This window comes from Quercus robur, chromosome 2 (genome assembly GCF_932294415.1).
Source record: "Quercus robur chromosome 2, dhQueRobu3.1, whole genome shotgun sequence".
Classification (NCBI taxonomy): domain Eukaryota; kingdom Viridiplantae; phylum Streptophyta; class Magnoliopsida; order Fagales; family Fagaceae; genus Quercus; species Quercus robur.
Genome location: NC_065535.1, coordinates 78,267,854 through 78,283,015, shown reverse-complemented (window position 1 = coordinate 78,283,015; position 15,162 = coordinate 78,267,854). Strand labels below are relative to the sequence as shown.

At 31.4% G+C, this 15,162-nt stretch overlaps 1 protein-coding gene across 2 annotated transcripts; it reads right to left on the bottom strand.

The window, feature by feature from the left end:
* Positions 1-1,288: 1,288 nt before the first annotated feature.
* On the bottom strand, positions 1,289-14,307 carry LOC126715159 (amino acid transporter AVT1I-like). 2 transcript variants are annotated; one of them, XM_050415618.1, is made up of 3 exons: positions 14,058-14,307; positions 2,494-3,101; positions 1,289-2,037 (listed from the first exon to the last, which is right to left on the bottom strand). In XM_050415618.1, the coding sequence occupies exons 1-3, from the start codon at positions 14,227-14,229 to the stop codon at positions 1,522-1,524; spliced, it is 1,296 nt and encodes a 431-aa protein (XP_050271575.1). In that variant the 5' UTR covers positions 14,230-14,307; the 3' UTR covers positions 1,289-1,521. The 2 variants fall into 2 exon arrangements, with proteins under 2 accessions (XP_050271575.1, XP_050271576.1); XM_050415619.1 differs by lacking the exon at positions 14,058-14,307 and adding an exon at positions 3,556-4,000.
* Positions 14,308-15,162: the final 855 nt, after the last annotated feature.

Sequence of the window (15,162 nt, the reverse complement as noted above, 5' to 3'; positions counted from 1 at the left end):
GGGTCTCATTGCACTTTTTGACACTATTCATAGACCTCACTGTACTATTTCAACAAACTTTTACATTTATTTATAGTACTTTCAGTAATAATTTTTCAATTTCAGCAAAATAAACGGTATCTAAATACACCTTAATACTCCCTTTTCAGGTTGTACTTTTTCATATATAATCCAATAAAACACCATGTTTTTCTTTCATTTTTTTTTGTTAGTTTTGTTTGTTGCTTTGGTTTTTGGCATTTGTCAATACATGTCTCATGTGCATCAATGCATGTAAAGTCTTGCCAAAAGATTTTAAAAATATTTTGAATACAGAATCCCTAAGCATAAGCTGGTGTCCATTAGCGATAGATCAAATGGGTTCATTTATATACTCTCCTTTTCGCTGCTTTTTTTATTTTTATTTTTTATTTATTTTTTTTAAAATTATTATTATTATTTTTTAAATTATTACTTCTCCCTTATCTAGTTAAAAGATATCCTTGTCACGTTGTACTTTTTCATATATAATCCAATAAAACACCGTGCTTTTCTTTCATTCTTTTTTGTTAGTTTTGTTTGTTGCTTTGGTTTTTGGCACTTGTCAATACATGTCTCATGTGCATCAATGCATGTAAAGTCTTCTCAAAAGGTTTTAAAAATATTTTGAATGCAGAATCCCTAAGCATAAGCTGGCGTCCGGTAGCGATAGATCAAGTGGGTTCATTTATATACTCTCCTTTTCGCTTTTTTTTTTTTTTTTTTTTTTTTTTTTTTTTTTTAATTATTACTTCTCCCTTATCTAGTTAAAAGATATCCTTTGCTGACCTGCGTTTGATGTAGCTTTAAGTTTATAAAATAGTTGTATGTGAAAAAGTAAGGCTTGTTTGGTAATGTTATTCTAGTAACATTGTTTGTATTTTTTAGAAATACGTGTGAGTGAAAAAGTGTATGAAAATACATGTAATGTTATTTAAACACAAAAAATTGTTGTTCAAAATACACTACCAAACACTATCTAAAACTTTAAAAAACTGTCATATTTCTTTCTTATACTCTTGCACCAAAATCTTTGGTAGATATTATTAATCAAGCTGAATTAAAATTTTTATAAAAAGAAAAAAAAAAAAAAACTGTCTTCATTCCATGTATGATATGCTGACCCTGTACCACAATAGAAGTTTTGAAGTGCCTAGGATATTTACTAATACAAACATAGTGATAGCATTTTTTAATTTTAAAATTGCATTGGTTATACAAACAGGTTGAGCATGGTTCCACACTTTGTTTCCCATGGGAGAAATAAAGAAACACCATCAATTCAAAAATATTTGATTCACCAACGGAAATCATATTTCCATGCAAAATAGCTACAATTTCTATAAATTAGTGTACAAGTTGTCCAATTCCTTATATCTATGAACTTCAGTCCAGAACAGATACCGGCAACTTCTTCTAATAAATCACGTATTCCCTTCTCTGAGTACTCAGTAGTTTATTACAATGCCAAAACTCAACTAGCAACAAAGAGAAATCCTCTTCTTACAGATGATGTATTATTTCTAAGAGAGATATGTAAGTACCACTTATTGTTATGGCAACACCCATTAGTATTATGCCCCATATAATCACCATTTCACAACCAAATCTTTTATAAGTGCCTGAAATTTTCAAGTAGCATAAGCATGGCAGTATAATCGAAGCTGAGACACTTAAAAATGCTCCAACCAATGACATGAGATACGCGAAAAAGGGAACAGCCAGGGCTACAATAACAGTGCTGATTACAAGGCATGTGCTGATTAAGAGGCCAAGCACCCTTTTGTTGTATTGATATGGAAACCAACTTCTCGTAGCATTCACAATAGGTGTAACCATCAATGCATATTTGGCTATAGGATTGACCAAAGTGGTGTATATTGCCACTCTTGAGCTAAGTTTTCCAATGGGAAGGTTTAAAGTTATCTGTGATTGAACATTTGACCCAAACATTAAGTAACCAAAAACTGCCATTGATGCATAACTAATGGTGCATAATGTAAAGCACACAAGGAGGACCTGCAACAAAAATAGCAAAGTAGAAGTGAGTAACATAAACAGCTAAAGGCATCTTGCTTCTCATATTTTCCATTGCGAAGTAAAAGTGAGTAACATAAACAGCTAAAGGCATCTTGCTTCTCATATTTTCCATTGCGAAGTAAAAGTGAGCAATATAAACGGCTAAAGCATCTTCTATCATATTTACACCTATTTTTTTAACTTTTTTCACAAATGTTGTGGTTGAAAATCGTGGTTAGTGTACAGTAAAAGTGATATCAATGAAAGTCCCATGTAAAAATTATGTTTTACCGATCACAATCTACCACCGTAATAAGTTCTAAAACAAAACTATGAAATTTGTTCTGTTTGTAGTAGTGTTAATTTCAAAAGTTATGTTCCACAATAAATCATATGATGTATGTCAAAATGAAATCTAATTTGCTATGAAAACTCAAACAAGTTGTTTATACTTACATTGCTAAATTGACGTTTATTATTCATTGAAGTGTATAATGTAGGGAAGACTGGATGTGCACAATAACAGAAGGCAAATAAGCTAACAGCCGTAGGGATTCCATTCCAATTAAAAACTGTCCCCTTTTGATCAAAGCCAATTCCATCAAATGCACCAGTCCATAAGATTGAGCCAAGGATAATAACAGAAGCTAAAACCCCACTAGCCGAGATATAGGAAAGAAGGCTAAGATTATCCAACCAAACAGAAGGCAAAATTACAACAGCCACAACTATCACAAAGATTTGTTTTCCTTCGATTGCTATCCCGGCAATTTCAACTCCGGTGTTGGGAAACAAGTAGTATAAGTTATCCCCTTCAAGAATCAAGAATCCTGTTGCAACCATATAGAGCTCTACGTACATGAAAACGGATACCAATATTCTTCCAATGTTACCAAATGCACGGTAGCCTATATCAGGATAAGTTCTTATATCAGAATCTGTATCCATACATCTTTGCATCAACAAGCCTGAATAGAAGGCTGCACTCGCGATAACAAAGAGAAGTATCAAGCTTAACCATCCTCCTTCTGATAGTGCATATGGAACTGACAATATCCCAACTCCTGAAAAAACCAGATAAAGAAAGAATTAGACATAGAATTCCTTGCTTGAACTAGCAGTGTAAATCTATATAAAGAAAAATGGTTTCAGTGATTCACAAAGAAAAATGGTTTAAGTGATTCACAAAAAAATAAACAAAAGCGCGCATTTCATAAACGAATAACACCAAGATTTTTGGTTCTTAATATAAAAATTCATGATACGGGAATTTTAATAAATTCACCATATCTAGCTCAGAACAAAGAAATGTAACAAAAGGCTTAGAAAATAGGCCTATTCTATTTCTGGGGTCTTCACTCTTAACTAGTTGGATTCAAACATGTTATTGAAAAACAAAAAAAAAAAAAAAACAAAAAAACAAAATTGTTTACCGAAAACAAACCGTACAAACTTTCTAATTATGGAAACAACAATGAAATTTCGCTGGTATGAAAAAACAAAAGTAGAAATTAGAACCTGACAAAGCATTGAGTCCGTTAAAACACGTTTTGAAGAAAGGAACGCTGGTTGTATTCAAATGATGACAGTTTGATTCCACTTCCTCTAGCTTGGGAGCTAGCCCATTTTGCGTCTCATCATGAATGAGAGGCTCACAGAGCTTGGCATCCATTGGTGGAGAGAGAGAGAGAGAGAGAGAAAGAGATCGGAGAGATGTACTTTATGGAATGTTGAATAGTTCAACACTTGGAAAAGCTAAGAGATTAAGAACCCAAGGTACCGATACTTATGGAACTACAATGTTGCAATATGAGAGGATATAAAATTATAAATACGCAAGCCTAGGCTAGGCTTTAAAGCATGTGTCAACCCCAACTCTCAAGAACTCTAAAGCAAATTCTATATTGTCATCTATCACGTGTCGATTTCGTATACTTAATTCTTATTTTTAATTAAAATTTCATATACTCAATTGGAGAAATAGTGATACAATCCTTGTATTTCTTCCTCTTCGAGTAGGACATGTGCACAGTTAGCATTGTTTTGTACTAACCATGAGAGGCCCTCGTCTTTTAGGCATGATATACATATGTATTTCATTCAAGAGTAAAAGAAAGAAACTATGTTTTGTTTTTTATTATTTTAGAAGGGGAAAAAAAGTACTTACTGACAAGTTCCAATTAATTTTTTTTTTAATGTTTTTTGTAAACGACGAATATATATTAATTCATAATAGGAGAATTGGCAGAGTATATGCCAATATTTTTTTGATAATGCAGAGCATATGTGAATGGCATCAAAGTACAACAGCAATTATTATAATTCATCATGTGTGAAAAAATTTAATAGCACACACATTGGGTAGAAAATTATTATTTACCATGTGATCATGTGCCTCTGTGTTTAAAAACTCACCGTCTCAGTTTAGGCACATTTGAAAATTCCAGGTTTATTGGGGGAGGGGGGTTTGTACATGAATGGTCGAAGCTCACATAGCTAGATTTAAGAAATAAATAAATAAACCTAAAGAATAGTATATAATTAATGTAACTAAGTTTTATCTAAATAAAAAATACTCTTTAAAATTGTTGTTTAAAAATTGACAAAATACTTTCTAAAATTTATATAATAACTATGTAATAGCAATACCTGTAGCAACATGTGAGTGGGGATATATGTCCGTCAAACTCTATCAGGAAATTTTGATGATTAGCTTTTGGACTGTTCTATACTTCTATCTTCTACTGTCGGTGGAAAATGAATACAACCACGTGTTTTCACATATATAGATTCTACTAAGAAAATTCAAAATGCATGAGTATATATATATATATATATATATATGTATATATATATAGGTCGGTGAAAAATGAATACAACCACGTGTCTTCGCATATATAGATTATACTAAGAAAATTCAAAATGCATGTGTATATATATATATATATATATAATATAGTGATAGTTATGTAGACATTTCTGGAGAAGATATATGGTACAGCGAAATCAGCATCAAATAAATCGAGCATTTATAGTAAAATTGTTAAAAATTATAATGTTTTAACTCAAATCACTACTTTATCTATTTTAACACCACTTTTTATAATACAATACATAGTAAAATTACTAAAAATTATAGATTTTTTTTAACTCAAACCACTATTTTAACACTATACTTTATAATACACTCCAGTAAATGTTTTATTTTTTTTATCATCTCATTGAAATATTATTTTTTAATTCCTTTTTATTCTTACGTGTTTCTTCCTCTCTCTTTCTTTGTTCAGTCTGGATCTCCCAAACAAAAACAACCTACTACAATACCATCAGCCACACTATCAAAAAATCCAAGCCGCCACCACCACCCCATCAGAAAACCTAATCCACCACCACCACCATTAGACCCAAGCCACCAGCCACCAGCCACCATTGCAAACCCCAGCCCAAAATCAAACTGATAACCACCAAAAAATCCCATCTTTCAAACCCAAACCCAAATCAACCAATAACCAAGCACACAATAAGAAAGAGAGAGATTTTCGGCCATAGCAAAAGAAATAAAATAAGAAGAAGAAGAAGAAAGGGAAGAGAGAAACCGCTGCCGCCCATCGCCGATCTAGACCACCGAACCGCCACTGTTGCTGATTTCAACCACCACCATAACTGTTGCCGATTTCAACCCCACCACCATTGTTGCTAAGTTTTTGAGTTAGATGAGGTAGGGAGAGAGCTCAGAGAGGAGAAGAAGAGAGGAAAAAAAAAAAAAAAAAAAAGAAAGAGAGAAACGGCTGCAGAATGAAGAAAAAGGGGGAAAAAAAGAGAGAGAAGAAAACTTTTTTTTTTTTTTTTTGGGTAAACGAGAAGAAAAGTTTTTTTTTCAAAGTAAAAGTAAATAGGAGAGAGAATTTTTATTTTTATTTTTTAAGTTTATAGCGGCAGTAGCAGTATGCTGCCAAAGATTACAACTGACTATAACTCAGTTGTTATTTTGTTTAAGTATAGCGGCTTTACTGTGGACCTTATTTTACAGTTTTAGATGCTAAAATGAAATTATAGCAATTATACCTCTTTTGTTGTGAATGCTTTAGTACTCTTTCAAATCGCTATCTTGCATACATATATCTACTTCTGAATGTGGGAATTTTAGATGACATGGTGTGAAATGCATGGATGTCTTTTTCATTTGAAGTTTGAGAAACGATTATAATGTTTCAAAAATAAAACATGCATGATGAGCTCAAAAACTAGAAACCCATGATAAATGAGGTAAAATAATTATTAGAAATTCATGCTTTTGGGAGAGGGCTTTTCTGCCACGAATTATAAGTGGTTCTCTCACCAGACGTGTTACATACCTCTCTCTCATCATTACATTTCACATTGGCATGATGACAAAACATCATCCTCACCTTGAGCCTTATGCCTTAATGGCATTTTTCCTTCTCTCTCCTAAATATGAGTTTGAATTAAACAATCAAATCCATTCCAATTAAAACAAATGAAATATTTCATATCAATTATGGAATTGGTACATTAAACCCCATTGCTCCAAAAAATATATCCTGCACTGGATATATATCAGTGAGACCCACTAATTGTGAGAGAGAAAAAACATATTACCGTAAGATATATGATATAATTTCTCAATTGCTAAATTATAGTGTGCTTCAATCATTTTGTCATATTTGATTAGTATTTAGATTTTGGGTGGAATATATGATCTCTCTCTCTCTCTCTCACTTCAAGCTATCACATCACATTTTCTTAACTTTTTTCTCTTCTCTCTCCCATGCATTAATCACCATCTTAATTTTTTTTTTTCCTCTCTCTCTCTCTCTCTCTCAAATGTGACAAACTTCTCTCATTTCTTCTTTTTTACCCTTCCATCACTTTCTTCTTATTAATTCTCTATTAAAAACTGGCCGTGAAAATTAATCTTTTTTGTTAAAACAAAACCATATAGTACCTTTTAAAGAACTGAAAAATTGAAAGGTTGATGATTTTGAAGTTAGATCGTGGTTCAACCAAAGGTTGGACTGTGATATGCAATAATTAATTAAATATCAACTAGATTGGGCTAACTACAATAACATGACCCCAAAAAAAAAAAAAAAAATTACACAATGAACAATTTTAAGTATATTTAATTATTAATAATAAATTTAGAAAATTTTGCGCTTATTCTTTATCCCTTAATATATCTAATCCTTTAAAATAATAAATTAATTTATTAGTTTTTTAATTTAGTATATCAAGAACTGGATGTAGCCTGGAGGTTGATTCCTACGTCAAAGTTGGGACATTATCTAATAGTATTTTATAAGCTTCTTTTTAACGAGATGACAAAATTAATAATTTTTATTATTTGATTTTGAATAGATATATCTATTTTTTATTATATGTAATATATAAATAATGATAATTTCAAATGGTATTTTGAAATATGTAATATACTAGTATATCTAGTATTGAAATATTCTTTTTCCAAATAGACAAATTAAGGGGGAGAGTTCATTAGTCTCAAATGCAACATAAGAGCATCTCCAATAGATGTTCTATTTGTATTTTTTGGACAAAAAAGCTCATTGTTCACCCTCCAACAGGTTCTCTAAACACAAAACTTTTCCAATTTTTTTTTTGAAGTTGTTACAATAGTTCTCTTAATTTAGAGACCACTGTAACAACTCTATATCCTTATTTTATCTTAAAAAATTGCCAAGTGGTATTAATTTACTATTATTTCTCTCTCATCCAAACGTTTTTCCTCCTCTCTATTGTGCTCTTTGGTTTCTCTTCAGAATACATCAACACCACGCCATGCCATGGCCACACCATTAGCTTCATCATCAAAATCTTCATAAAACCACTTCCGACAAGATCTACCGGCCTCTTCAAACTCGAAACCCATCAACACTTCCTTCCTCTCTCTCTTTCTCAGATCAGCATGGAGACAACCCCATCAGATCAGCGTGGTTGTTGCGGCGTGGTTTTTGTGGAGAAGTGGTTGTTGTGGCGGTGAGATCGGCATGGTCGTGGGTGGTGATGGGTTTCTAATCGGTTTTTGATGATGGGTTTTGCCTGTGGGTCGTTTTGGTCTTTTTTTGGTTGAATTAATTTGGGTATGGGTGGTGTTTGTGTTGTTGATGGTGGAGATTGCGTGGTAGTGGCTGATGGGTTGTGGCAGTGGCTTTTCTTTTTTTTTTTGGGTGGTGGTGGGTTAGGTGGGTGTGGGAGTGGTTGGGTTTTGTGACTGATGTGGTGGTAGTGGTGGGGGGTTGCCGTGTTGGTTGTGGGGGTTAGGGTGATTGATGGTGGTGGTGGTTGATGTTGGTTTGCAGTGCAGTGGTAGTGGCGTGGTGGTGACAGCGGCAATAGCATTACTGTGATTGTGTGAGAATGAATAAAGAAATATTAAAAAAGAATATAAAAAAAAGAATGAAGAAATAATATTTAAATTAGATGGAGAAAATGATAAAGAATTTATTAGAAGGTATATTTGAAAAAGTAGTAGGTAAAAGTTAAATATTACTGTTTATTATTCAAATAGTACAAAAATATGAAGAAGCTTGCTCTATACCTAAAGGCCCCATCAATTCAACCCACCATCATTCTCAAAAATAAATAAATAAATAAAAATTCAACACGCCATCAATCCATGAGTTTTTAAAAATATCTCCTTAATATGTAAAATAGTACTAAACTACTAATATGGTAAGTCTGACCAAAGGCTACAACATGATCAGTATATATCACTCCATTAAGAGTCAGTACTCATGACTTCTTTGTCGATCTATAACTTTTTGATGGCTCTTGTATCAGGAAGGAAAAGTAAAACACCATCTCAATAATTATTGAGAATCAATGACTTTACATTTTTTTTTTTGTTCACGTTTTTCTCCTACGAAGTTATGATCAATAACTCACGTTATGTTTTGAACTCTCCCTCTCTCTTCATAATTAATTTCGTATCTTTTTAGGAATCAATCTTTTAGAAAAAACCGCAGTCAATTATATTTTTAGGTAGACAGTTCGGCCCAAAAAAGCAAACTTTTTGACCAGAGGGCAGTATCATATGAATGTGGTTAGCGGTAATCATGGCATTGTATTTTAGTTTTGCTGTCATATGAGCAGTGCAATATGATTTGGTGCAATGTTTAAGATACAGTTTGATTGGTTTTTCTAAGATGTATTTTTCAAGATATCATAACTAATTGTTAGTTTACTATTAATAACCAAGATAATATGACAATAAGTTTAAAAAATATATAACATACGTAGCAATAAAAGTAACACAAATATATACAAGACAAAAAAAAAAAAAAAAAAAAAAATTCATATCAGATTGACAATGAACTAACTTACCACAAATATATATATAAAATAATAATCAAATATAACAATATAAACCATACACAATTATACATGTTAAACAAATATAACATGTAACACAAAAATGCTTAACAAGTTACATCCATAAGGTCCATAACAGTGTACCATATACACTGCTAGTTATGTTTATTAGTTTCACGTTTCAATTATCACAACTAGTGGAAACAATTCTAAAGCAAGCATGAAATAAATTTCAAACCCAAAACAAGTATTAAATTACAAACCCAATAACAAATTGTTTAAATAAATATGAATGCAATGAAAAAGTCCATCCATCCAAGACGTGGGTGAGACTTCTGAGAGATTGAGAATGAATGAGGGTATGAGAAGAGTGAAAGTGTGAGATGGGGAAGTGAATAAGGTTTTAAACTTTTGATCGTGTATTTAATAAAATAAAATAAAAAATTGTTTTTAACGTGAAATTGGAACGTATTAACTTTGGGCTGGTCACTTATTTCATATAATATTAAAGTATTAATATATATTTAATATGAAATAAATATATATAGGTATTGTGTGAATCAATTTTGTGCAGTTTTTTTTTATTATAAAATCGCACACAACAACACATCGTGCAGTGCAGTTCACTGCCACTTGCAGTGTGGTTACTCTATTATGTGAGTGGTTTTAGTTGGTTTGGATTCGTTTTGAGCAGTTTAGTGAACGTCCCTAAATATGCCTATCCTAATCAAACAATTATATATATGTGTGTGTGTGAATGTGACCATCCTAATCAACGATTCTAAATAATAATAATAATAATAATAATAATAATAATAATAATAATAATAATACACTAGAAGTCAAGAAACCCCTCCTTCCGAATTCCCCAAATTTGAGAATTGAAAATAAGGAAATTGGAGGGGGTAAAGTAGCTTGTCAAACCCCATCAAATCCTTTCACCCTCCTTTTTGAAGAAAATTAGAAAAAGTTCCAAACAACCGTTACCCCATCTAAACACACTGTTAGTGAATCAATCATTAACATACTTCAGCATAAATTACTTTCAATTATACTCTCTCTTCTTCTAATTACCTCGTTGATCTCCAGGTTTAATAATAATAATAATAATAATAATAATAATAATAATAATAATATATCCATACATATTCACATTTGAAAAGAAAAATAATTCTTCTAAAAAATATTTTAAAAATATAAAAATAAATAAATGTAATCGTTAGAGCAGTAGTAATGTGGCGTGTTACCACTCACCAGTTACATTACTAGTATCTTTGTTTTTTACATGTTAATTCTATTTTCTGGTTAATTTTATTAATTTGCCAATTACGCTACAAACTCAGATTAGTACCCTTCCAAGTTCCTAGCCAATTAAAAGGCCAATTCAAGGGTTGACGCATTGAATCGTAACTTTTGGCCATCCCATAAATTAAGCTAATCTGAAACTGAAAAGGTATAAACATGATTCTCAAATCATCGTAGTTAGGGCCGTAAATGAATCAAGTTATTTATAAATAGGTAGATGCTTGTTTATGTTCTTTTGTTTAGCGAATAAGCTAAGCTCAAACCTAAGTTTAGGCACACAACCATTAAACAAGCAAAACTCAAACATTATAATATGTTTGTGAACAAGTTCGTGAACATTAGCCTCTATTTAATTATATATAATTTATAATATTTTATTTTTATACATATTTAAAATTGTACTCATGTAGAATTAAAATTAGATTTTATAAGTTTGTAAATAAGTTCATATATTACCGGTTTATTGATAATATAAAAAGTCAACTTGTAATTAAAATTCATAAAGGGTAAAAATTTCTAGTCATAGTTTTACTATATATGAAAAAATTATAAGTTAATCAAGTGATTCATGAACAATTAAACTTGAGATTGTTCGACAAGAAAATAAATCAGGCTTGAGCTTGTAATCTTATTTGGTGATGAGCTCAAGCTCGACTCGTGTTCAAAATAATATGAACAAACCTAAATTTTTAACACTCGACTCAACTTATTTACAACCCTAAGATTTGCAACAAATTCTATAATATCACCCAATAACCTTTAGCATGTGTAATAATATAATGGTTCTGGGGAAAAATGCATAGGTAAAGAAAAGGCCATATGATGATAGTATTGGTCTAGATAAGGATGATGGTAGTCCCTTGAATATGATGATCACATACTGATGATTGATCAAAAGAGGAATAAAATTAGTGGCAAAGCCACATGGTGACCAGCCCTAAATTTCTTGATTTAAAAAAAAAAAAAAAAAATTCCCTGTACTAATAAAGTAAGTATTCTTTAGGAAAAATAACCCTAGGCCCTATCAAAGAATTTAAATGTTTATATTTTTATTAGTGTAAGCATATCTATAGGCAATATTGGACCAAATTATTCATGATTCTATTTTATATTATATATATTAGAAAATATATAATAGATTCTAAATTTAGTATAAGTGCCTTTGTATAAAATATAGATCACATATCTACGCTTTAAAATTGATTTAGTCACAATATTGGACCAATATGTTGTCAATACATTGTTAAAGAACTTGAATCACCCCATTAATGAAGAGTCACAACTTAGGAAGAGCTGTGTCTCTCTTAAGGATTACAATACATGACAAAACACCACAATTGTGTTATGATATAAAAAATACCTTTCATGAGTGGAATAAAATACATAAGGGCACACTATGTAGTGATTTTATCACCCATACAACATTCAGCAAAATAAAAATAAAAACCACTCATGCACTTACGTCTTAAACATATATATGTTCCATAATATAAGTTATTTGTCTTAGCTAGCTAGCATAATACTTTGGTCCCAATATTTTATCTTATGCTTACTTTCATTTGTTATAAAAAGAAAAGGAAGGAAAAAAAAAAAGTGATTCTCACTCTCACAGAATTCTTCATATTATATTATAGGATACGTCTCGTAATCCGCTCAAAGATGGTGGGTATAATAATATTGACGATCCAGAAAAAAAAAATATATATATATATAAACAAAAGGATATAATATATTAATATTGACGAATTATTATCTTCTTTAGCTTTCCAAAAAAAAAAAAAAGAAAAGTCGTTCAGAGACAAAATATGTCCCACATTTGTCTGCTATATAATAGTATAAAAAACAATGCCATTTGTATTTCAATCTCTATCGCTTCAGTGTTTTAATACAGTTTCATCACGGAAGTTGATGGATATATATTAAAATCGGAGTTAGGTACTAGAAGCCAAACAAATTTATGTCACATTAATGAAGCTAACCAATAAGGTGACAAAGCTAGTATTTTAAAACTTTAACCAAACTATATATATATATATATATATATATATATATATTTATATTGCTTTTTCAAAAGTTCGACACCATCAAACTAGTGACCACTAACCACTAGTCCAAAACGATGAGGACCATTTTCTTTCTTAAAATTATAGAGACGTGTTGGAACCATCTTTGTGACCCTTTCACTTTCTTTCTATTTTTTTTTTAGAAAAAAGTTTAGATGAGGGGAGACTACTCCATATTAGGGTTAGGATAAGCCACAGGTCTCAAAAAGGACTTACATTAAACTTATAGATCATCTACTAAGGAAGATTGCTGGCAGTGAGACTCGAACCTAGATCTTTTGGGCAAAGCCTTTGAGTCTTACCAACTAAACCAACTACCGTTGGCACCCTTTCACTTTCATTCACTGAAGAGAAAGAGACCACAAACCATTGCTACTTCGATCAAATCACTTAAGGAATAGTTAATTAAAAGCTTGGGAAGCTATTTTTCTTGGCAACGTGTCAAGATGAAATGATCTAATTGGAATAACATTATTTTTACATGAATATATCACTATATAAGAGTAGGTGTAACACATGTATCCCTTGCACGACTCTTACAGTATATCGTCTAAACTGATAGCCATATATACCAAATTTCATGTATGTTAGTATGTAGCCACCATGAAACGCCCGCATCTCGTTTTAAAATCACAATTTGTTTTTTTATTCCTCACCTTTTTTAAGGGATAGCCTTTTCAAACAATTCATTTTCAAAATATAGAAAAAATCAATTATATTAAACGAATACCAAGTCATGAGTCTTCCATCTAAGTAGCCGCCATGAAGTGCTCGCTATTTGGCATTTCATTGCATTTTAGATACAACTTTTTCAAACAATCCATTTTCAAAATATAGAAAAAACAAATTATATCAAACAAACACGAAGTCATGAGCCTTAAGCTAGTTCAATAGGGATAACAGATGGTTATAATTATTTTAGTATGGCCTTTTCTAGAATTTTGAGTGCCGAACATATCTGTAGGAAATTAAACAATTAGGATTGGGCTGTGACTGGGTGATCAGATTAGTAAAATCTACACAATACACAGGCTGGGAAAATATTGATACCTTGTCAATTTACAAAATGGAAATCATAGCTAGACTAATTACAACACTATATAGTGAAGCAACAATATCTTGTATTGTAAATTCAAAGTTCAAGTCTTACCAAACAAAAGGAACTAAAAATAAAAGAGAGAGAATTCATTATGTCAAAGTTAATTAGACAAAACAGCACACTAAAAATTCCTAAAAATGATGATAATTTTTGTAAGGATTTAATTTACTGAGAATATATATAGTAGAAGTAGAGAAACCAACCTGTCAAAGCATTGAGCCCATTGAAACAGGTCTTTAAGAAGCCCGTGGTTCTGGTACTAGCTTGATCACCATCTGCCTTTGCTTCTGCTATCTCGTTTTGCTTCTGATTAAGCACCAGAGGTATGGATAGGGAAGACACATCATGAGATTCACTATCCATCACTCCCTGCATGTGTGCAAATGTTTGAGAGAGTTCCAGAAAGTTCCCAATTCGTGGGCTTCCCAGTTCACACTCGGAAGATAAAAAGCATAAGTAGAGGATTCACCTATTAGTCGAGTTAAATTAACTTATCTTTTTGTTAACTAGGATATTTAGGACATATGTTAAACTATAGGTTTCAGTTAGTTCAACTAATAAAACTTCTGATGGTTGAATAAAAGATATAGTGTTCAATCTCTACTTATACCAAAAATTTATTAGTGTCTTAGTTTGATAATAAAGAACTATCAAGAGCGAACACTATAAATTGAAACTCTTTAAAAAAAAAAAAAAATTATACCAAAAATACCTATAGATTGAGCCACTTGTGGAAAACCAAATCCAAAAGAAAGAGCCCACCCTGTCGTGAAAAAGTAGATCCTTATTAGGTATGAGGAGGAACCCATCCGAAGCTAGCTAGAATTCAAGCCTTAAGATCCAAATATTTTGATACAAAACAATATATTATTCACAAGTCTTTTTTTTTTAATGTGCATTATAACTCATAATTACGTATTTATTAATCTTAACTTATACATTTAAAGCTCTCTTTAACAAACCCATTAACTTAATCATGTTTCCCTATCCAATCAAGAGTCTGTTTGGATACAACTTATTTTACTGAAAATACTGTAGTAAAATAATTTTTAAATGTGTAAATAGTGCCGTGAAAGCCATTTTTAATTAAAAAGTTGCTGAAAAATGAAGTTTGTGGGTCTTATAAACAGTACACGAGTGCAATGTACACAAGAAAAAGGTCAACATATGCGGCTAAAAAAAAAAAAAGGAAAACGTTGAAAGCTACAAACGCAGACGCACAAACGCGTTATCCAAAACCAGGCTTAAGGTTACGTTTGGATTGGGCTGAAAAACCAAGCGCATCTGTGTCTGGTTTTTTTTTTTTTT

What these genes read in the sequence shown, in the direction of transcription:
- LOC126715159 (XM_050415618.1), bottom strand. Translation starts at nt 14,229, where the DNA reads ATGCAGGGAGTGATGGATAGTGAATCTCATGATGTGTCTTCCCTATCC. An exon ending in TGGGCTCAATGCTTTGACAG is followed by an intron (nt 3,102 to 14,057) that starts GTTGGTTTCTCT and finishes TGGTTTTTTCAG; the next exon opens with GAGTTGGGATATTGTCAGTT. An exon ending in ATAAACGTCAATTTAGCAAT is followed by an intron (nt 2,038 to 2,493) that starts GTAAGTATAAAC and finishes TTTTTGTTGCAG; the next exon opens with GTCCTCCTTGTGTGCTTTAC.